Source organism: Narcine bancroftii, chromosome 2 (genome assembly GCF_036971445.1).
Source record: "Narcine bancroftii isolate sNarBan1 chromosome 2, sNarBan1.hap1, whole genome shotgun sequence".
Lineage (NCBI taxonomy): Eukaryota > Metazoa > Chordata > Chondrichthyes > Torpediniformes > Narcinidae > Narcine > Narcine bancroftii.
The window spans coordinates 165,682,782-165,707,734 of record NC_091470.1 but is presented as its reverse complement, the minus strand read 5'-3'; the positions used below and the strand labels follow the sequence as shown (position 1 = coordinate 165,707,734).

The window sequence follows — 24,953 nt, the reverse complement described above, 5'->3', positions numbered from 1 at the left end:
TGGGCCAAAACACTTTGGACTAATTACAGAAACACTCTATCATAGACCCAAGCTTACAACCTAATTCTAACCCTAAAGAAGGGAAAACCCTTCTTCTCATTGGCATTTGAATAGTGAGCCCGATTTCTGTTGCAATATTGGAAACTGTGATGGGCCATTTCTTTTTAAAATTAATAATTGGTTTGATAGGGTATCAGTTCGGGTGGAAAATGCATTCATTCTGCCTTTTTGAGCTGAAATTTAAATGCACAAACAATAATAGTTCAACACCGGGCTGTATCGAATGGAGGTTCCTGGAGCTTTATGTTCCCGTCAGCAGGATTGATTGATCCCTATGTTCAACGAGGTCACTTACACAACTTCTTGGAATCTGCTTCACTGACGATATTTAGTAGGGATGAGGCAAATGAACTTTTAAGGGAAAATCTTTGAGCACCCTGGCTGCATAACAACCCAGAACAGATTTATCAAAGTGACAGCTGCTTCGAATAAATGCCCTCTGGATAAAGGAGCAATTTCAGGCAGTAATTCACAGTAATGAACAAAGGATTCCCACTCACTAATATTCTATCATTGATTCAGACCATGTCCTTCAACAGCAATGCATTCACTTCAAGCCATACTGATGATGAGATTACTGTCAAGTTTATGACGATCTGACTATAATATACCACCAGACAAAAGAGTGTTTCTCTGGACCATAGGGCACACTATACACAGACCATAATGATCACATATATACATAAAAATAAATACTTTGGGATGATTTACTCGGTAGCAGGGCACTGTCGCACAGCCTGCAGGAGGAAGCTATTCCCCAGCCTGGCAGCCCTGATTTTCATGCTCCTGTACCTCCTCCTTGATGGTAATGGGTCAGTGTGCAGGATGGAAAGGCTCATCTATAAATTTCGACCACCCACCTAGTAAACCTTGACAATAGAGTTTCCTCAGCCATTTTGATAATGCTTTGCATTGACTTCCAATCTGATGCCCTGCAGCCACCATGCCACGTCATGAATGCAGCCAGAAAGGCCTCACTCAGTTGTGCTCCTACGTAATGTTGTCAAGATGGGGGCCACTATACTCGCCCTCCTCAAGGTCCTTTGGAAGGGAAGTGTAGGTGCTGCTGCTCCTTCCTGACTAATGAGAAGGTGTTGTATGTCCAGGATAGGTCTTTCGTTGTAGGCACACCAAGGACCTTTGTGCTCTCCACCCTCATTGCCGTTGATGTGTAATAGAGAATGGTAGACCTTCAACCTCCTGAAGTCTACAATCATCACCCTTGTCTTGGCATACATATTGTACAATGTGCGTGTGCATCAAAATTCTTACTTGCTGTAGCCAAACGTGAACAAAACAACGGCAATAGTGTTCATAACATGAAATTTTAAAAAATGAAAGCGATAAATGCAAAAGAAAGATAATATTTACAGTTACCATCATGCAAGAAAAACAAAACAGTGATGTTACAACAGTGCGGTGTCAGAAGGGTTACTGATTAGTGTAACAAGGAAGGGTTCAAGAGCCTGATAGCTGTTGGAAATAAACTGTTCTTGAACCAAGAGGTGCTGGTCTACTGGCTTCTGTACCTTTTACCTGAAGGTAGCTGTGGGAGAAGGTTATGACCAGGGTGACGGAGGAGTCTGTTATGATATTGGTGGCATTCTTGAACCAGCGTCTCACATAGATGTTTGCACTGGATGGGACATCGGAGCCTGTAGTGAACCTGGCTATGTTTGTCACCTTCCGCAACCTCCTGCGTTCCTGGGTATAAGTGAAAAGAGGTTGTGATCAGGGTGACGGGGTTCGTAATGCAGCCATGCATTCACTTTAATTTCAGCAATGCATTCATTTTAATTCCTCAACGTCAATTTCTGCAAATCTTGAAAATAGTCCTTCTCTTTGCAATCGCATTTAATAAGAATGTTGTCAGCATGTTATGTACACGTCCTTTTTATCTGAAAAGCAATAAAATTTCATTTAAAATCCGTGGTCATCAAAAACTGCTTTGCTGGCAGAGGATTATATTTAAAGTGTGCATTCTGAAGAAGAAAACGGCTGCAATCTTTTGTGCAAAATGAGATTATAATTTGACATGATATTGAAGTATCAGGTGCTTCTAGTGATGGTGGTTGAAGAGTATTTCTCATGACTGCAAGAATCTCAGAGCCCATCTTTGGCAGAATAAGTTGGTATTTTTCTGCATCATTGCAGCCCAGTATAATTTCCGCCTTCTTTGTTGAAACGGGGAGAATGCCCCCCCCCCCCAACTCCATTGAGAAGGGGGGGTGGGGAGAGGCAGTATGATCTCCCCATTTTCTGGTACCCAACACCAGTTCTTTGCTTCCCCAGAGGCTGGAAACTTTCATGGATGTTGCCATACACAGGTGCCACCATGTTGGGCCCAGTCCCCACTTTCGCAGGATTTTAAAATAAAGCACCGTCAGCTCCTTTCCCAGGCTGTTTAAAGCCTGTATGGAGCTGACGGCAGTCAGACTGGGTGGTTGGACCCTGCAATGGAGCATTTTGTCTCTGCTCTCCACCCTCCCTGGGTCCACACCAGCAACAGGCTTGCCGTTAAAGCAGCTCTGGCAGCGTCACCTCTTTTTTTAGTTAGAGACTAGGGATTTTGATGCAAATGGGACAAGCTTGGATGGAAAATTTGGTCGGCATGGGCAAATTGGAAACAAAAGTCTGTTTCTGTGCTGTATAACTCCATTGGGATGAAGGGGGTTATTGATACTCAATCCCTGGGGAGTGAGTTAGCTTCAGCCTAACAATATTTGTGTGTCTTGAAGGGTTTGACAATTCTGTTCCTCCCACTGAGTTTCTCTGGCAAGTTGTTGCCCCAGATTTCAACATCTGCAGTCTCCTGTTTCTCTCTTCAGACTTAGTTGTGTTACCTTTACTGAGAAAAAGGTTGGAGAGAGTTTCAAGATCAGAAATGATGAGATAGAAAAACTCCACAGAATTCTTCCCTCAATGAGCCTGGGGATTTTGTTTAAATCTCTCTGGGAGAACATAAATACAGTAAAATAAATCCCTGTGATCTGGAATTCAAGGCAAAAAAAAATCAAGAAAAATAGATTTAAAAAATACGAGAGAAAATTGGCGCCCCAGCGGTTAGTTTGCCAATTCATGCAGCGCGCAATCTCAAGCAACCGGCAAATTCACTTATGCGGCATGTACCAATCCCTAGAGGTGTTGCTTAGAGGCATTGACTCTATGAGTGTCAAAGAGAGTTATTAGGTGTTTTTAAACTGCCTTGTAAAATGGGGTTAACCGGGCAATTTGCCCGGTTAGCGCCACGTTCACAGGACAGTGTGAAAGGGTCTGACAAGATTAGGCACGTCGGAAATCAACCAGGTCCCTGCCCTGCCTCGGAGGTAGTCAGGGAACCCATTAAAACTGGCCTAGGTCGCGTCGTCCTGTGATGTCAGCGCTTGCTGCTGGTGCTGGCAGAAGGGGTGAGAGGGGTCCCTGCGGTTGGCGGGCCAGGGAGGGTGGATGCTGCAGTCAACGGAACAGAGGGATTGGCTGCCGCGGTGGGGGGGGGGGGGGGGCGGGAGTGATTTGCAGTTGGTACGGGGGAGACTTACCGATAGTTTGCCTGACCCGTCATTCAAAGGAGGGGGGGGGTGGGATCCCCCTTAAATCGCCATGTAGGTGATTTACTGTGTTGATCCCACCCCAGCTTGAAAGGTGCTATGTTGTGGAAAACAATCTCGGACACAGAGGAATGCTGCTTACAGAGAGCCTTTATTTTAAAACTTGATACCACAGAGAGAGTCTGTCTCCGAACAGCATCTCTCTTGAGTAAAAGAGACACACAAACATAATCCCAAAACTAAAGAGAAAACAGCTGAAGGCAAAGTACAAAGGAGGCCTTACATCAGTGCCCCAAGCAGTAAGCAATTAGCAGGTCGCTTCCCCATATCACCCTAGCAAGGTAACAAGGACCCCATCTCCCAACTGGTGTCAATAGCCTCACACTTCATCCCAGTCAACCTGAGACTACCTGAACTTTACACATACTTGTTAAGAAAAGACTGCGAACTCATCCTGCCAGTAATTTTTTTTAATGTCAGCTATCAATGCTGAAAGATATAGATTTTTCCTCCACAGTTACAATGCAGAAACAGTTGTTTAGCCCACAAATCTACTCTACAGCCATCAGCCATACTCTACTCTCACCCTACAAATTCCCTCCAAATTCTCATCCATTTCTCCCATGTTCAATGCACATTTCTGGGATATGGGAGGAGACAGGAAGCGCCTGGCCACAGGGACGACAGCTAAACTCCACACAGGCAGTGCCTTAGGTCTGGATTGAACCTACCTCTCTGATGCTCTTAAGGCAGTAACTCTGCCAGCTGCCCTACGTTGGGTGAACCAGAATATGTTCTTCATAAATTTATAAACTTGCATCCTTGGGACTAATTTAAGATATCCTGGCTCCTGCATTTCATTTATAATTTGGACATCCATCATAGTGACAGGCCCTTTTGGCATGGCCCACAACCCTGTGCTATTACACCCAAATGACCTAAGATCCCCCCCCCAATACATTTTGAATGGTGGGAGGAAACCAGAAGCCCCAGAGGAAGCTCCCCCCCCCCCCCCAGGCTCCTTATTTCCCCCAGCAAAGGATAGAACAACTCCAGAATCCACCGCCTGATTAGACCAAAGTGGCAGTCACCAAATGAAGCTTTGGACAGCTGGTATCTTTCCCTTAAATCACAAAACAAAGTGACCAATAAGTAAAACATTTTGCCCCCATCTGCCTGCCAGGTACCAGAATAAGTAGGAGCTGAATGAGGCCATTAAAATGCCCCGTCATTCAAATCACGGCTGACGCGCTTTCCCTTTCAACTCCATTTTCCTGCTTTCTCCCCATTTGTACTGATCAAGAAATCATTAACCTCTGCTTTATCTCTACCCAATGGTGTCCTCCATCTATGGCAACGAATTCCACAGACTCGGCACCGTCTGGCTGAAGAAACTTCTCCACAGCTCTGTTCCAAAGTCCTCTTATTCTGAAGCTCTGCCCTCTGGCCCTAGATCAGAGAATAGACAACCTACGGCCTGAAGGCCACATCTAGCCCATGATCCAAACATATCTAAGCAAAATGAGCATGTGTACTGGGCCCACCTAGATGGAGTCCACGGGCCACATCCGGATCCTCCTCCCCCTGCCCTCCCCCGTCCAGCACCACTGCCACCCCCCTTCTCCCCAGACTCACCATCCAGCCCACAAATGATGGAAGGTTGCCCACCTGCCCAAGGTCCTTCTCTCACGTGGAAACAAGTCCACTCAATCCATTCCTCATGGGTAACTTGGAAACTCCTCCCTTGCCATATACAGTAATTTTACAGGCCTCACTCCCTTTCAAATTTCCCACTTTAAACAAACATAATTCCCTCTATATTCAGTTTCTGTCCATTAAATATTGTGCATATTTGTCCAGTGCTTCTGGTTTAAATTGATTCATAATTTATACCCTTAAAATATATTTTACTTTTGATCTAGGCAACACAGTTAGATTAGCAGTTAGTGCAATGCTGTTACAGTGCTATCGATCGGGACCAAGGTTCCAATCCCGTGCCCTCTGTAAGGACACCCTCGTGTCTACGTGGGTTTTCCTGGCGGCTCTGACTTCCTCCCACCACTCGAAATGGTTGGTCAATTGGGTGTAATTGGGCAGCACAGACTCATGGTCCAAAAAGGCCTGTTACCATGTCTAAAATGTTTTTAAAAGTGAGGCCTAGTATGTCAGCTGCCAATTTGTGAAGATTTGCGCATAAGTAATGTCGAGTTCTTCTTGTGCCCTAGGTTACAGTGTCTCTACGTTCTTACAAATGTTGCATCCAGAATGTAAGAACATTCCGGAGCCCAACCTGCTTCCTGGGCAGTTGTCACATGGCGCTGTCGGAGTGAAAGATGGCAGAGTTCAGTGGATCTCAATGGCCTTTGAATCTGTAAGCATTGAAAGAAGCAAATATATAGATGCAGTAAAATCCCCGTTATCCAGAATTCAAGTATCCAGCAAAAGAATGGAAAATAATAGGTGAAAAAATACCAAAGTTTAAAATTGGCACCCCCTAGTTTGACAATCTTGCCACATGCAATCTCAAACGGCAAATTCACTTATGCAGCATCTACCAATCGCCATGGGTGCCAGATACCGGGGGTTTTACAGCATAAAAAATGTTGAAGTTGCATTGTTGAAATGTCTCCTAGCGTTTCATTGAAAGGAGGATTGCCCTTGGGGTGAGTGGTTTAGGAAGATAACTGATACAAAATGCCATGTTTTTGAGCAGTACTGATATTCTCTGGCCTGGAGTTCCTTGATAGACTTCGTCTACAGCACGTAGAGTTGGACCACAATCCTGTTTTACCTCCAAAGTGGCTGAATACATCACTTCATCCCACTATTCATCAAAATCACTGCATTACATTTTCTTGAAAATTAAAAGACTGAGTAACTGGAATATCGCTTCATTGCGCTCGTCAGCTCTAGCCGAGGAATTCCCAGTGGCCATTTCAATTCCCCACCCCATTCTTTTGCTGACATGTTTGTCCATGGACTCATGCGTTGCCAGATTGAGACCACCCTCAAATTGGATGAACAACACCTCATCTTCCATCTGGACACCCTCCAAATGGATGGCATTAACAGCAACTCCTCCAGTTTCCATTAAAGCCATTCCCTTTTTTCTTCCCAGTCACCTTTCCCCTAATTCTCTCTCTCTCTCTCTCTCTCTCACACACACACACACACACACACACATTCTCTCATTTCCCTTTTCCCTCTGTCTCCTTTCACAGAGCTAAAATCAATTCTCACCTCTCCTCTTATCATATCATTTTAACACCTTCTGTTGATCTGGACTCCTCCCCCGGCCAGACTTCAGACTTTATTCAGATGCCTTCCTGTTATACCTTGAAGAAGGGCTCAGGCCCGAAATGTCAGTAATATATCTTTAACTCCTATAGACACTGTGAGACCGGCTGAATTCCTTCAGGATTTTTGTATGTTTTTACCATATTCAGTGGTTCTCAAATTTTTTTTCTCCCACTTACATACCACCTTAACTAATCCCATACTAACCACCAATCCTATCCATGTATCCCTCCAACTGTTTCTTAACCATTGCAATGGTAGCTGCCTCAGGCACCTCCTCCGGCAGCCCATTCCATACACACTCCACCCACCCACCCACCCCCCCCCACACACACACACACTCTGTGTTTAAATATGGCATCTGTGTAAAGCTAAACAGAATTAACATTTTATTTTCTGTTTTAAAGTTTTTAATCTATATTTAAAGTTTAGACATACAGCATGGTAAGGGCCCTTTCGGCCCACGAGCCCATGCGCCAAATTGCACCCAATTAACTTACAACCTCCGCTATGTTTTGAAGGGTGGGAAGAACCCACGCAGACACGGGAAGAATGTGGCCCCCATCGCTGGCGCTGTGACAGTGCCGCGCTAACCGCTACGCCAAACGTTCTGATCTGTTGGGTGTTTCCGACGTTTTCTGTTTTTAGGCAGATGCACTGCTTTAAATCAATGATGTTGCTCCACTTTTACTGAAATGTCACCGATATTAAAGGGGACAGCCTCAGAATAAAAGGTCATCCCTTTTGAATGGAAATGAGGAGAAATTTCTTCAGCCAGAGGTTGGTGAATCTATGGGATTTATGGCCAAAGGCAGCTGTGAAGGATGTCAAGCAGAGGTTGATAGGCTCTTGATGCGTGAGGGTGTGAAAGGTTATGGCGAGTAGACAGGAGAATGGGGCTGAGAGGAAAAGTCAGCCATGATTCGAATGGTGGTGCAGACTTGATGGGTTGAATGGCCTAATCCTGCTGTGACTTCTTATGGTTTGATGAGCCAGTTAGTCCTTGAACTGACACACAGGCACAGGCCGGTGGGTAATTGACAAAGAATTCGGGATCTCTACTTCTCAGATATGAGTCTGTGCCAGCTCCCTGGATATCTTCCATCCAGCTCATTGTTTTCTCATTCTCTGTCTCGGTGAATCTCCTATTTACCACAATGTACACAAGCACGTTCCATTCCCAAGTGTACCTCCACATCCTCAGCAAAAGGGATTCAGACGGTGGAATCCGGAGCAACAAACAGGTCAGGCCGCACCGGTGTAGGCAATGCACTGATTTTCTCAGGTCAGTTGCAGCAAAGTTGACATCTGCCTCTTGCCTCTTTGGGTGTTGCTTGACTCACTCTGTCTTTGGTTTTCAAACTTTTTTTCTTCCCCATACCACCTTAAATCATCCCTTCCTAACCCCAGAGAACCTACGCATCCTCTGCCATAGGTGCTCTGTATTGAGTAAGGGACGACTTAAAGTGGTATGTGAGTGGAAGATAAGGTTGAGAACCACTGTCTTACAGAATTCAGTTTACTTAACTGTAAATTGCTCCTAGTGTGTAGGTGAACGGCAGAATCTGGGGGGAATGATAAGAATGTAGGGAGAATTTTTAAAAACCAGATATTAATGTTGTTTCCTGTAAACGGGAGTTAATGACTTGATGGACTGAAGGGCCTGTTTCTTTTCTATATCTCTAGAGGCTTTTTCAGGTGGATTCTCCGCTAAGAATGTGCCTGAAGAAGCAGAAACGGCCCTTTAAATTGTTGTTCAGGTGGCAGCGTTGAAAGCGCAGCTCATCTGAGTACATTCCGGCTCCTGTCCCTTGGGCTATCAGCGCGGGGATGTCCCCGCTGCCCCACTCTCTCTCCACTCACGGGGCTGTAGTGGCTGGCGGGGGAGGAGGCTGGAGCACCAGTGGGGGAAAAGGAGGCTGGAGCAGCCGGCGGGGAGGAGGCTGGAGCACCAGTGGGGGAGAAGGAGGCTGGAGCACCGGCGGGGAGGAGGCTGGAGCACCAGTGGGGGAGAAGGAGGCTGGAGCACCAGTGGGGGAGAAGGAGGCTGGAGCACCAGTGGGGGAGAAGGAGGCTGGAGCACCAGTGGGGGAGAAGGAGGCTGGAGCACCAGTGGGGGAGAAGGAGGCTGGAGCACCGGCGGGGAGGAGGCTGGAGCACCAGTTGGGGAGAAGGAGGCTGGAGCACCAGTGGGGGAGAAGGAGGCTGGAGCACCAGTGGGGGAGAAGGAGGCTGGAGCACCAGTGGGGGAGAAGGAGGCTGGAGCACCGTCGGGGAGGAGGCTGGAGCACCAGTGGGGGAGAAGGAGGCTGGAGCAGCCGGCGGGTGAGTGCAGGGGCTGGAGCGGCCAGTGGGGGAGGACGCTGGAGCGGCCGGTGAGTGAGTAGGGGGGGGGGCTGGAGCGGGCGGTGGGGGAGAAAGAGGCACTCGAGTTGGGTACCAGCATTGTTTCGGCCCGCCAGCCGCTCCAGCCCCCTTCTCCCCACTCCCGTGTAGGGACTGATTTCATGAGTGGGGAGAGAGCGGGCCAGCGGGATCAGTGTGGGGATGTCCCCGCACTTACAGCCCACGCTGGCGGGCAGCCAGCGTGGGGACTGGGAGAGGAGCTGTCAGGCATTGGCCAGCTGACTGTCATCCGAATGCAGCTGCATTCAGATGGTGGGGAGGCCACTGTGCTACGGGGATTATCCCTCTCGGAGGAGGGTTACCAAACTCTCCTTGCAGGCGCCTCCTGCACATTCACCTGACCTTCCCACAGCTGCATTTTGCCAAAATATGCGGCTTAATTGGCCAGCTGAAAGTGCCTTATGTATGATTGTAACACATTTATTCCAAGTCCCAACAGTTTCCCTGACATGAGAGCGATGTAGTCAAAGGGCAGACTATTTTCACGGCATTTTGCAACTTGTCGGGAATAAGGACAACTCCCATGCTAAAAACAATAGTTTGCCAAGAGTTTCTAGTCTTGAGGTGTTCCAACCCGTCTCCCTCCAGCAGACTGTGGCTCCAGATTCCAGCAGGTCTCTCACACCTCCAGCTTTTTTCCCCCGGGGCTTCTCAGCTCAAGACAAGAGAAATCCAAGCCATCTTGGTGACTGAGCAAGGTAACATTGCATGGAAAAATAAGAGTTCGACTCTCTCTCTGCTCCCATTCATTGCACGAGGCAGCTTTCTTCAGCAGAGCGGAAAAAGGATCGTTAAATGTAATGCAGCTATTATCTTGCTGAGGGTGCCCCGGCAACTCAGAGAGGAGGGGAACAGGTTGGGGAGTAGCTGGTGCATGGTGGAGTTAGAGGTAGTAAACTAAAATTGTCAAAGTAGCAGTTCAGAGACTGGAAAAAATTTATTTAATATTTTTAAATTTAGAGGTACAGCACGGTAACAGCCCCTTACGTCTCACAAGCCCGTGCCATCCAAGTAAGCCCACCTGACCAATTAACCTATGTGGTGATGCGACCACTAGCCTACTGCAGGTGGGCGATCTCTATACCTGCAGAATGACCACCTGGGGGCCGACTCCACCTGCCTGGCTGTCAATCAGCCGACCCGAGTATCAGCCTGAGCCAGTCACTTGGAGCCAACACAGCGGAAACTGGTGCACAGACTTTTAGCAGAATAAAGCCTGTAGTACAGTCTTTTATGCTTTGTGTCCGCTTGCTGCTACCACAGCACGTCACAACCTAGTAGCCCCGTACATCTTGGGTGGAAACCAGAGCATCCAGAGGAAACCCACGTAGACATGGGGGGAATGTACAAAGTCCTTAGAGTGCATTGGATTCAAACCTGGGTCACTGCTACTGTAATATCATTGAGCTAGCCATACTGTAGAAAAGTATGGCCTCGTATCTTAAAAAAAAATAGAAGTGGTCAGTGAAAGTTGTTGAATTAATATCCCAATATCCTATTTCCAAACTCTATATTTCTGTAACCCTCAGAGAAAGGAACTCAACTGTCCAAAACAGCCACACCATGAAATTCCCACAGCTCCTCTTTTAACCTTGTGGCAATCTTCCAAGTTAATTTCAGCTCATTTCCATGCTTACAAGTTTCTCCCAGTTTATTCCCCCACCTAAAACTTTACACACATTGCCTGGATGTGACAGTTTCAACAAATTAATCTCACGAAAATTTTATATCTTTTTATTATTCTCACTTGCTACAGCTGAAAGATAATTGTAAAAATATATATTGAATTAAAAAAGGAACAATAAATATATAAGACAGATAATATTCCTTGTAATCCTGATTAGTGTAGCGGTCGGCGCAACGCCTTTACAACACCAGATCGGGACCAGTCCTGGGTTTGAATCCTGCACTGCCTTTAAGGAGTTTGCACGTTCTCCCTGGCATCTGTGTAGGTTTTCTCTGGGGGATCCGGTTTCCTCCCACCCTTCAGAACGTTAACGGTGGTGTTGGTTATTGGGGTGTAAATTGGGTGGCACAGTTTTCATAGAGTGAATTGGCCCGTTACAGTGTGTCTAATTTTTTTTTAAAGTGACTTGCAACAGTGCGGATAGTCCTTTTGTTGTGTTGGACCAGTGCCTAATTAGTGTAACACGGGGCATTCAAGAGTCTGATAGCTGTTAGAATTTTTGAAATTATTTGAAAGGATCATTACTGCTATTTCATGCGTTCAATCTTTTGCTTCTCTTAGCTATGCATGTTAATTTTCCGCAGACTACTTACAAAGGGAAGTCCTCGTTTCAGACATATGCAGACTATCTGAAATGGGAGAACTACCTCCAGGAGCAACTCCGGCAGTTTTCTGAACAATCCTCACTACGCCATGGATTTCAGACGTGTGAACACTGGAAGCAGATCTTCATGGAAATAATCGGCAAGTCAACGCAGATTCTTGCAGAACTCGGGGACAGAGCTTGAAATTTTCAATTGATGGAATGCTAAGATAAAGGGTCTTACTCTAGCATGGATCAAGCAACATTGAGTGAGCAAAAGATACCACCGAGAGGCCTGGAGTGCCACAAAAATGAAAACGCATTGCAAAGGTTCTCGGTTCAATCCTGCCCTAGGTGCCGCTTATGTGGAGTTTGAATGCTCTCTCTATTTTTCTACCGGTTGCCCAAGTTTCCTCCCACATTCCAAAGGTTGTCAGTTAATTGAGTGCCAAAAATTGGCCCGGGTGCCAGTCATTTGTTCTCCAATCCCACTCTCCCCCCCCCCCCCAGTTCTCTAGCTGCAAGAACCTTTTCCACGGTGAGAGCAGATGAGAAATCTTGGGCAGCACAGTTGGTGTCGCGGTCAGCACAATGCTGTTACATGATGGTTCTAATCCGGCACTGTCTGTACAGAGTTCGTACATTCTCCACGTGTCTGCATGGGTTTCCTCCAGGCTCTCCAGTTTCCTCCCTTCTCTACCCCTGCGAGGGTTGTAGGTTATTTGGGCTATCTGGGCAGCATGGGCTCTGCAGCCGGAATGGCCAGTTATCAAGATGTATATCTAAATATTTTTAAAATTTCATTGAAGACCTCTAATGTTTATTTTCAGTCCATTGCTACCTGGTCCCAAATGAACACTGCTTATTCCTTAGTTATCCTCATGCCCTTTGTGAACTGAAACACAGTTTGAGATTTTCCATAATCTTGTCCTCCACTCACCATTAACAAATGTCCTCTGGTATTGGCCATTGCCCCTCTGGTTGAAAAAAGCTGCTGCTTCTCCACCCTATCCATGGGTCTCACTATTAAGTTGCTTCTTATCCCCTGTCCCTCCAGAGAGAAATGCTCCAGCTTGCTCAACCCCTCCTCATTAAGCATGTTCTCCAATACATCTCCTCCGCACCCAGTCCAATGCTTGCAAATCCTTCCTACAGTGGGGTGACCAGAACCAAACACTTCTTTTGATCCACGCCTTGTTGGAACATGGAAAATATCAGTGGTTCATAATTTGCAGAACCTTTCTGGGTCCTGTTTGCAAATTTAAAGATCTTCATTATCAACTACAGTAGCAGTGACAGGTTCACAAACACACCAACACACACACACACAGGGGTGTAGAATGATACAACAGAGGGTGGCAAGGTTAGTGTAGCGGTTTGCATAACTCATTCACAGTGCTGATTTCTTTAAGGAATTTGTACATTCTGACTGTATCATTTTCCTCCAGATACTCCGGTTTTCTCACACATTCCAAAAAACATACAGGGTTAGTAGGTTAATTTGTCACTGGAGTGTATTTGGCTCATGGGCTGGAAGGACCTGATACCGTGCTGATTTTCTAAATTAAATCAAAAATAATTCTGTAGCTGTGGTGCGCTGTTAGACAGAACCAGACACACAGAAGGTAAAGACTGTACAACAGGCTTTAATCCACAAAGACTTCCACAGATCCAGGCTGGCTGTGGCTACAGCAACTCTGAGTGAGGCCTCGGGAGGCCGGCTCAGGCTTTTATCCCAAAGGGTGATTGACACCCGACTGGGTGGGGCTTGATCCATTCAGGCTGACTGATTGACAGCCGGCCAGGTGTTGTCCTGTCCCCTTACACTCCTGCAGGTACAGAGGTTGCCCCCTGCAGTAGGCCGGTGGTGTACCACCACAGTAGCGGCTTGCAATATAATCTGTTATAAGCTTGTTATTTCACTGATGTTCAACCACAAAGCATTATAAAATGTATTTAAAATATATATAGCAAAGTCAGTTACTGACCTTACCCTGCCATAGAACCATCAATTCACAAGCAGCTGCTAATATTTGAACATTTAACAGAATTTATCCTCTGTTCAAGTTCAAGTTTATTAACATCCAACTGCACAACATGACGAAACAATGTTCTCCGGTTTCTGGTCCAAAGACACAAGCAGCCAGACATAACAAGCATACAGACAAATGATACAGATGCAGTACATACATACATATATGAAAATAGAAAAAGATTGTTTAATAAATAGGACAGTCGTGGATGGTTTGTATGAGGAGTTCTTTCAGTTATTCAGCAGTCTCTTTGCCCGTGGGAAGAAGCTGTTTCTCAGCATGGCTCTGTGTGAGGACCAGTTAAACCTTGTCGCAACAAAGGAATAAATATGGTTCACATTTCACAGCAAAATACTAGCATGTACTTTTTGGAGTCAAATACATTCATTAACTCGGAGAGCTTTAATGTATAGTTACAACAAATTCTTAAGATCTGGAAGTGAAAATTGCAGTGCGTTGGTGGGACAGGTTGGGGATTTATGTTCATCTTGAGTGCACCCTTTGTGGCATTCTCTACATCAGAGAGACCGGTCGCAGACTGAGAGATCGCTTCGCTCCGCACCTCCACTCCGTTTGCATCCACAGTGACCTCCAAGTGGCCAACCACTTCAATTCCGAGTCCATATGTCCACCTATGGCCTTGGGTACTATCCCACCCAAACCACCCCCACAAATTGAAGGAATGGCACCTTATCTCCCCTCCTCCCCCTCATTGCTGCTGTTCCCTCCCTCCTTTCTGCACCAATCACCTCCTGCTTTTGCTAACCCCCCCCTCCATTTTTCTTCAGACGCTTGCCAGCATTCTCTTCTACTTTGATGAAGGGCTCAAGCCCGATTATGTATTTTCTAAAGGACACAATTTGACCTGCTGAACTTCTCCAGCATTTAGATTTATGATTTACTTCATTTTCCTTTGAGGTGGCTCACTCCGGTGTCTTTCTCCCTCCATAGGTGTACAGAGTGCGCTATTCAGTTTGATGCTCTCTCTGGTTATCTGTATTGCAGCGGTTGCTATCTTTACCACCCACGTTCTTCTACTTTTACCAGTGCTTATGACCATTCTAGGTAAGAAAGAAAACATCTACAATGTTTGTGTTGTCAATTATCGATTGCAATTTGGTTTGAAATCAGTAGGAAGATTGGCAAATCGACCCAATTGTGCTATTCTGTTCAAAAACACATAGAAATGCTGGAGGAACTCAGCCGGTCTCGCGGCATCCACAGGAGGTAAGGATACATGACCGACATTTCAGGCCTGAGCCCTTCTTCAAGTTATAAGCAGAAAAAAATGTGTCTGAATAAAGACTGAAAAATTGGCAAGGGAAGCCAAAATTTCCTGCAGCATTTCTGGCATTGCGTGGACACTGCGAGACCGGCTGAGTTCCTTCAGCATCTTCATGTGTTTTTATTACGATCACAGTGTTTGGAGCCTTCCATGTATGTTTGTTCATTTCTCTGTTTATTTTCCATGCAAATCAATACTCTAGAAATGTCCAAGAGTACAGGTAACATTTGATGCTGAATGTCATGACCACATTGAACTTAACTGTTAAAGTCATATGAGGTTCAAAACAAAATTGAAGTTGCATCAGGGACACCTCAATTAATTACAGCGCTGGGCATCGATGTACATTCAGAATAAAAACAAAGTGGCCAAACCCAGTTCAATATGGGCCCAAAAAAGTGAAGCAACATTGGCAGAAGCTCGTCACAAGCCCGTAGAGTGAGACAAAGGAGAAAGCAAGAGACAACAGAGGGACATCTGTCTCACCCCTCACTGTTGGTGCTTCCAGACATGCAAGGAGCAGGCAGCAGGAAACCGAACAGCAGTGATAGGCCCATCTCAATGCTCAGGCCTCCAGACAGGCAAGGGGCAAGCAGCAGGGAACCAAACAGCACCACCAGGCCTACTTCAGTGCTCAGGTCTCCAGACAAACAAGGAGCAGGCAGCAGGAAACAGAAAAAATATATAAATTTATGTAGAATTATCATGGTTTTTTTGGGTATTTTGTTTCAACCATGTAGTCAGCAACTGAATGTTTTATTTCACGGGGCAACACCAGGAATCCTGATAGTACCGTAGTTTATAAAATTATACCAAAACCTTCCTGCTCTTACGAATGCTATGTCCTGGCTAATAAAGGCAACCATTGCATTGGCCTTCTTCATCTGTGCTACCACATTAGGGAATTTTGGAGTTGCACACCATCCCTTTATTTCTCAAAGCAGTAGAAGCAGATCACAAACAGTGATCTCTCACCAAAAAAACTAATTGAATGTTATTGATTAAAGTCTTTAAGTCTGTGCATCTCAACAGCAAGTGTTTGACGTGAGGCAGGAAGTGTGCTGACTGGCTGCATGATGGTCTGGTTTGGGGACACCAGTGTTATGGAGTCCAGAGAACCCCAAAAACCAGCAGTAATAGATATGCACCACAACACTGGGTTACTTAAACAAGAGTAGTTTTTAATTATATTTGAACAAGAAAACAGAATTAAACCTACCTAACCTACTTAATCCCCCCTCTAATACTAAGCGCAGGAGTAATGTGGCATGTATTTAAGATGAGAAAGGTTATTTGGATCATAGTCCAATCTCACTGGTTGCAGGCAATTCTTGGACTGTGCACAGAAGTTAGCATTTACAATGTTCACCAGGCTTTGGTGTTTAACAGACAAATGGTTATCACTCAGGAGGGTTCTTCCTGGTTTTCAGAGAGAGATTCCTCTTCCAGGACATCCACAACTGATTCCTTCTCAATCAGTCTTGCTGACGAAACTTGCCCCCTTCAGGGTTCTCCAGATGATCCTCTTTCTTTCAGGTCACCTTTCAGACACTCTTCCAAAGTTTGCCACCTTTGTCCTTCCGGAACCGATTTCTGTGACTCCTCTTTCTCTGTTTCACACCCTCTCTCTCTGAGGGCAAAACTGTTCTGTCCCTTGCCTGCAAAGATCACAGGCTCTCCCAGGCAAGCTGCTGCCATTGCTACTTTGTTGCTTTCTGCAAAAAAAGCCCTCTGGAAAAGTCCTGCAAAGATTCTGTGTTTTAAAATGTGTTTGTGTGTAAGCTGCTCTAGCAATTCCTCCCAACCCACCTCTAAATACCTTCTCACGCCAGTAATACCCCCGAGCATAAATCCCTGCAAAAGGAAGCGGACACAGCCCAGGACATCACACGCAAAATCCTCCCCACCTTCGAGAACATCTCCAGAGAATAACGGCCGTCAGAGAGCATCAGTGATCATTAAGGATCCACATCAGCCAGCACAACGGCCTGTTCTCACTGTGACCATCGGGAAAGCGGCGTCGGCGCCACACGACTTGCGACATCAGGTTCAGGGACAGCTGCTACCCCTCCACCATCAGACCCCTCCTCTGAATGCATTTGCCCCTCATCTACATTTATTAAAACGAATCTGCTCCTGAGGGTCTGTGGACCTGGTTCTGGAGCATGAAGGCCTTGGGGCACAAGCCACCATTGCTGGCTTGGCTGAGTTCTTGACAATCTCAGCTGATCAATTAGGAGGCTCTTGCTCCGACAATGCATGAATTTTCAGTAAAGGGTCAAGGAGTGTTGTGGTGTCTAAATCCTTTCTGCTTCAAGCTGGTTAGCGGTATGTAATTTTGTTCTGGTTAATTACCAACATGTTTACAACCAGAACAACTAGAGCCTTTAATAGATGCCCAGTTGAAATTAAAGTTTGAATTATTCATTGGTTCCATTTGGACACTTTCTGATTGGCATGAGCTAGGCAGGAGGGAAATAAAATGACGTATCAACCCTATCAATACTTCAATCATCAATCTTAGTCACAAGCCAGACTGTTCACAGCCTACGTGGGGATTTATTTATAGACTACATTTTTTGGCAGTCTGTCACATCACCCCAGGAGTTATCCGAGGTAACTTGCAAGGGCTGGAGAGAGTGAATGTGGAGAAGATGTGTGCAGTCATGGGAGAGTTTAGGACCAGAGGGCACAGCCTCAGATTAAAAGGGTGTCCCTTTAGAATAGAATTTCTCTAGCCTGAGGGAGGCGCGTCTGTGGAATTCATTGCCACAGGCTGAGGGGGCCAACTTGATGGGTGCTTTCAAGCTGCAGCACCCAGGTAGCCCTCCTGGGACCCAGGTGCGATTAGTGGGGCAAAGGTGCCTCCAGCACATTTTAAGCTGGAGGGGGGTAGCCCCAATAAATCGCCAACCCAGTAAATGAGACGTCACGCAAACTAGTCTCCCCCATCCCCCTCCCCCAACCAGCTGTCAGTCTCCCTCCCACCGACAATCGCGTTCCCTCCCGCCACGCTGTGGCAGCCAACCCCTTTCCCCTTTCCTGTGATAGCGACTCCTCTCCCCTTCCCCATGGCATCTGACTCCTCTCCCATTTCTCCGTGGCAGTTGACTCCTCTCCCTTTCTCCGCGATAGTGAGTGACCCCTCTCCCTTTATCATGGCAAGCCCTCCCCACTCCGTAACAGCCAAACCCTCTCCCCTTCCCTGCAGTAGCGACCTCTCTCCCCTTCGCCATGGTAGCAACCCCTCGCCCCTTCCCAGCAGTAGTAACCCCCCTCCCTTTAATCGTGGAACACCCTCCCCCCCACCCCCAGCCCTGTGCCAGCGAACTCCCCCCCCCCCCCCCCCCGGCCCCACAGCAGCGACCCCTCTCTCCACTCCCAATTATGGCAAGCATTTCACCAGGAGTTTCTCTGACATGCCAACCAGGTCGGCCGTTTTCGGTTTTAAGCCGCAGGAGGACATGACCCAGGTGAGTATTACTGGATTCCCTGACTACCTCTGAGGTAGGGCAGGGACCCGTTTGAATTGGGACAAACCTGAGCTGGTTGGACCCTTTCAACCTGCTGCATGAGTGGGGCGCTAACCAAGCAAATTGCCCGGTTAACCCCATTTTACACGGCGGCTTTAAAGGGCCTATCGTGTCTATTTAAAGAAGTTGAAACATTCATCAGGGTGTTAAAGGATATGGGGAAAATGCAGGAGAATGGGATTGAAAGGAAAAATACGTCAGACATGATTCAAATGGCAGAGCAGATCCCATCGGCTGACTGGCCTCCAATTGTGCTCCAATGTCGTATGGTCCAATGATCTTATAATGGATTACTTCTTAAAGCGTATCAATTTAAGACCTTGAATCCAAAGTCTGTCCCTTTGGCCCCGAATGGGTTCTTTCCCTGTTTACCCTTCTTCTCCCAAAACAATTTAAAATTCTGAGATTTTTCTTAATATCATCAGTAAATTTTTTTTTGTCCTAATTCAGTAAAACCCCTGATAACCCCTGATAGATGCCAGACAAGTGAATATTCCGGTTGCTTGAGATTGCGGCACAGTTAGCGTAGCTGTTAGCTCAATTTTGTTACAGGGTGAGCGATTGGGACTGGGGTTTGAATCCCGTGCTGTCTGTAGAGAGTTTATATGCTCATCCTGTGTCTGTGTGGGTTTTCCCTCCGGTTTCCTCCCACCGTTCGAAACATACCAGGGATGTAGGTAAATTGGGTGTAATTGGCCGACACAGTTTTGGGATCTGGAAAGGAGTGTTACCGTGCAGTATGTCTAAATTTAAAGTTTAATTTTTTTTTTAAATTAAATTGGATGTTGCGTGATTGACGAACTAACTGCTAGGGGACGCCAATTTTAAACTTATTTTACCAATTTATTTTCCCTGATTTTTTGTTGCCGGTTGCTTGAGACTGCTGGTTGCTTGAATTCCAGATAATGGGGATTTTACTGTTTCTTTTTGAGCAGAACCCCAAGCCCACATTCTATACTCCTGAAGGGCCTTCCCCATTCCCAATACTCCACACACCCTTCCCGCTCCTTCTTTTTGACTTTATTAAACCTGCAATATCCCTAGAAATCCAGGATACCCTCATCTTCCTGTACTCGCCCTTCTGCCTGCAACTCTTTATTGAACTTCTAACAGACTCCCTTGCCCCGAATGCAACCTTACCTGCAGATAGCTGATCCCAGTCAATACTTGTCAGGTTCGAGCTAATGATATTGAACTCTTTTTTTAAAAACTTTATTTATTCGTTCAAAGAACAAATAATATATGACATATACAGCAATTAAACATGAACATGAACTTTTTTTATATATATTAAAAAAAAGAGAAAAACAAAATCCCCCCCCTTCAGCCAACTCTCCTAAGGAGAGCCATAAAAAAGAAAGAATATTAAAAAAAAGTTAAATATACATATTAAAATCTAATCAATATAAATTGAAGTAAACATTCTGAGTATAACAGCCACATTAATAAAAAATTATAATTATCGTGAAATATACGTAATTTTTTCCATTATTAAACAGTATCTCATCTCATTATGCCATCTATTAATATCAATCATATTTGTATCTTTCCACGTACCAGCAATACATTTTTTCACTACGGATAAAGCTACATATACAAAAGCAAGCTGAAACTTATCTAATCCCAAGCCTTTCAGAGGTTGCAAACTACCCAATAAAAATACTGTTGGATTTAAAACTATTTTAATCTTATACAGATATTCTAAAAATGATTGAATTTTCTTCCAAAAAGATTGTGTATGTATACATGACCAAACGGCATGAAAAAAATTTCCAACCGTATCACCACATCTAAAACACAAATCTGATTCATTAAAACCATATTTTTTTAATTTTTCAAGTGTCAAATATAATTGATGTAAAAAATTGTAATTAATCATTGCATAATGTGCATTTACCAATCTAGTTACACTATCATAACAGATATCTAACGAATCATCTTCAGAAAAAATAAAACCAATATCCGCTTCCCATTTAATTTTAGATCTATCCCAACCCTTTTTATCCATACCATCCTGTAATATTTGATACATAAATTGAAATATAACCCTTCTCTGGTACCTTCATAAGAGAAGTCTCAAATTTAGTCATTTTAGGTAAAATCATATCTCTACCAAACATACATTTTACCAAAGATCGAATTTGATAATAAAGAAATAAAGAATTCTTATCAATACCAAAATCTTCACTCATCTGATTAAAAGATAAAAACTTACCCTCTTTAAAACAATCTCCCAAATTTTTCACACTTTTAAATCTCCAATGCAATAAACTTTGATTATGTATTGAAAATGAAATAAGTTGATTATTATACAACAGAGTCAAAGCCAATATTACCCCTAGAACCTATCATTTTATTTTTCTTTATCCATAACTTCATTAAATGTTTTAGTATAGGCACATTATATTGTTGTAACAAATTCATATTCCACCTAAACAAAAATTGATGTATTTCAAATTCAAAAATACTTGCCATCTCAATTTTAGCCAACTAGGAGGCCGTTCCAAATCCATCAATGAACTAATAAATTTAAGTTGGGCTGCCTCATAATAATTTTGAAAATGTGGTAAACAAAATCTCCCTAACTCATATTTCCAAGTTCATTTATTCAAAGCTACTCTTGAAAATTTACCCCTCCATAAAAACTCCCTAACCATTTTATTGAAATCTCAAAAAAAAATTTTATCAAGTAAATACGGAATAGATTTAAACAAATATTGTATACACGGAAAGATATTCATCTTAATTGTATTTATCCTTCCCATTAAATTCATAGGTAAATTTTTCCATTTAATCAAATCAGTTTTAATTTTTTTCATTAACGGAGCATAATTTAATTTATATAAAAATTAATAATTAACATTCAAAATTATATCCAGATATTTAATTTGATTGTATTAAACATTCCTTCAAATGCAAAAGTGACTGAGCTGAATTTGTTAAATACATCAATATGTCATCAGCAAATAAATTAATTTTATACTCCTCATCTAAAACTTTCATACCTTGTATCTGTGTATTTTGTCTTATCAACTGTGCTAAAGGTTCAATCACTAACGCAAACAAAGCTGGTGATAAAGGACAACCTTGACGAGTTGATCAAGTTAACTTAAAAGCTTCCAAAATCAAACCATTTGTCAATACCGGTTTACTATATAGAGCCCTAATCCAACCAATAAAAGAAGGACCAAACTTAAATCTCTCCAAAACTTGAAACAAAAAATTCCATTCAACTCTATCAAATACTTTTTCTGCATCTAAAGATTGTCGAAATCTATTAATCAAACTAATCTATTCTTTATAAAACCTGTTTGATCAATATGAATCAACTTTGGTAAAAATTTAGCCAATCTATTCGCTAATACTTTAGCTATTATTTTATAGTCTACATTTAACAACAAAATTGGTCTATATGAAGATACCTTCAAAGGATCTCTATCTTTTTTTAGGAATTACTGTAATTAAAGCACTAGAACAAGACTCAGGTAAATCATAGTGTTCTCCAACTTGACGTAATACATCCCCAAACACTGTAGATAAATAATCGTAAAACAATTTATAAAATTCAACTGAAAATCCATCATCACCAGGCGATTCACCGTTCGGCATTTCCAGCATAGCCATTTTAACTTCCGAATCAGCAAATGGTTCTTCTAACTCCTGTATATCTCCATCCTCTAATATCGGTAAATTCAACTGTGATTTTTTTAAAAATCGATCCAGTTTCCTGTTTTCCTTCAGATGTATATAACTTTTTATAAAATGAATACAATTCATCATTAATCTCACGAGGTTTATGTAATAAGAGAATTCCATCTAACAACATTAATAGTCCTCGATATCTGTTCTTTCTTTAATTGCCACACCAATGCCTTGTGTGCTCCCTTTCCCCATTCGTAATACCTTTGTTTAGTCCTATTAATCACACATTCAAATTGATAAGATTGCAAGGTATTATATTTCAATTTCAACCTCGATAATTCTATTTTCTGATCTTCCGTAGCATCTTTCTGAAATTCCTTTTCTAACTCATCGATCTGTTTCTCTAATTCAAAACTCTGATTTAATCAATTTTTATTTTATTTTAGAAGTATAATTAATTATTTGTTCTCTCAAATAGGCTTTCATAGCATCCCATAATACAAACTTACTTTGAACAGAATTAGAATTTTCTTTAAAAAAAAATTAATTTTTTTTTCAGTCTCGACATCTGGCCAGACTTTTAAATACCTGTTTTTTAACACTTTGTTTCCAAGTTTAAACTTTTTAAATTTTAGTTTAAAGTATTAAGGAATTATTATGGCCATTAATGGTAAAAAGACTAAATCTCAAGTTCAAAAGAAGATACATTTTCGAAGTGCTGAAGATCTGGGGCCTAGACGACTTGAAACAGCCTCAGGCTCAATTTCTTCATTGGCTAAATCCAAAAGATCGCCTGTGAGTGCTGAAAAAATAACCTATTACTCACCAAGTGAAGGATGGCGCTGGAATTACCCATTCTCTGGAAGAAGGTGCGTGTTCCCAAGAAGTGGACCCCGATTTGGAAAGCCTTTCGATTTCAATGGGGGGAGCATGCAGGAAGATGACTCCATTGTTGGAAATGCATCAGGCAGCATTACAATCTGAAGAAATTGTTTTTCTTCACGAATGGATGAGAAAACAACAAGATGCGGGGGGGGTGGGGAGACCAGCAGCGATCCCCTGAATAAGTCAGGTGCCGTCGCTGGGAGTCCAGACCCGCAGTAAAACTTTTAAAATGCCATCTGTTGAATTGCAGCAGGAGCTGCATTTACCTTGTTCTGCCACCATGTCAGAGAGAGCAGAGCTGAGATTTACTGATTCACAATGTATGCAATTGAATGCAGTTATTCAACCTCTGTTGACATCTCTAATGAATGAAATTGTTCAAATGAATGCTGCTATAAGTTCAGAATTAAATATGGTTAAGACACGTGTGGATGCATCTTATGAAGAATTTTTAAAATTTCAGACTGCTTTTTTGGACTGTAAACAACAAGTGACTTCTAACACAGAAAAAGTGTTGAAGGTAGAAAAATCAGTCATAGAATTAGGAGATCGTGAGAAGGAGCTAGAAAGAAAAAAATAGATTATTTGGAAAATCAAAGCAGAAGGAATAATGTGAAAATTGTTGGTTTGCCAGAAGGTATAGAAGGACAAGATCCTCTTTGTTTCTTTAAAGACTGGATTCCGCAAATATTAGGGCAAGAATTTTTCTCTGGGGGATTGGCACTGGAAAGAGCCCATAGAGCTTTAAGAAGAATACCCTCAGCTGGTTAACCCCCGAGACCGGTAATAATTTGTTGCCTGAGTTATTTGGATAGAGAAGCAATACTTCGACTTGCATTACAAAATGCAAGACAAGGACAAACCCCATTATTGATTCAGAATAGCAGAGTCTTTTTTTTATCCTGATCTGAGTCAAGATGTCATTCAATGTCGACGTCGATTTAATCCAGTTAAAGAAGTTTTGTGGCGTAAAGGTTATAAGTCTACTTTTTGTTATCCTGCAGTGTTGAAGGTTTTTTACGGAGACTATCAATTTCGGTTTTTTGAAACTGATTGTGAAGCAATGATTTTTGCTGATTCATTGCCAGATATAAGAGGACAAAGACGTAGCCCACCATTATCTCCTAAAGAAAAAATTGGTAGCTCTGGAAATGGAAGAAATCGGAAAAATGGGGATGGGAAGAGTCCACCTCCTTCTGAAATGGGATCTTTGAGATTGGAGTCTTTTGGATGAAAGGAACAATTTTCTTTTTTTTTCTTTTTTCTCTTGTTAGATACTTGGATGTTACTGATTGTTTGGCTGGGGATGGGGAGATTTGCACTAAATTCTTTACAAGTCATCAGCCACTGGTGGGTGATCCACAACCAATTTTTGTTTAGGGGATTACTACCTTTTGGTAGTTTCTTTTTTTTGGGGGGAGTGATTTTTTTTTTTAGTTTTTTTTCTCAGTTTTTAATTTGTGATTTTTTTATTGGAGGGACTATATACATTGATTTGAGTTTTTATATAAATATATTATTGGTATTTAGTAATAATAGTAGATATGTCAAAGTTGAGGTTTGCTACTTTTAATGTTCGAGGATTAAATAGTCCAATTAAATGTAAGTGAGTCTTGGCGTATATTAAGAAAATGAAAATTGATATTGCCTTTTTACAAGAAACACATTTGAATGTGAAGGAAAGTGTGAAATTAAAAAAGGATTGGGTTGGGCATGTATATTTTTCTTCATTTAATTCTAGAGCTAAAGGTGTAGCAATTTTGATACATAAAAATGTATTTTTTGAATTACAATCAATGGAGGAAAAGGCAGGATGTATTCTTAAATTGAATTGTAAGATTTTTAGTGAATTCTGGACTTTACTTAATATTTATGCTCCAAATGCAGATGATGAAGTATTTATTTCGGATGATTTTTTTGTTTGGGTCAAGCTAATGATAATATTTTAGTTGGTGCTGATTTTAATTGTGTTTTGGAACCTTTATTAGATAAAT

At 43.1% G+C, this 24,953-nt stretch overlaps 1 protein-coding gene across 2 annotated transcripts in view; it reads left to right on the top strand.

Moving 5' to 3' along the window:
• Positions 1-24,953, top strand: part of disp3 (dispatched RND transporter family member 3) — a 323,436-nt gene that overhangs the window by 283,176 nt on the left and 15,307 nt on the right. Inside the window, exons 17-19 of one of the 2 annotated variants that reach the window (XM_069919044.1) lie at positions 5,834-5,979; positions 11,613-11,742; positions 14,566-14,679. In XM_069919044.1, coding sequence (XP_069775145.1) covers positions 5,834-5,979; positions 11,613-11,742; positions 14,566-14,679 — 390 coding nt within the window. Of the gene's footprint in view, positions 1-5,833; positions 5,980-11,582; positions 11,743-14,565; positions 14,680-24,953 lie in introns of both variants that reach the window. The other variant, XM_069919043.1, reaches the window with a different exon arrangement.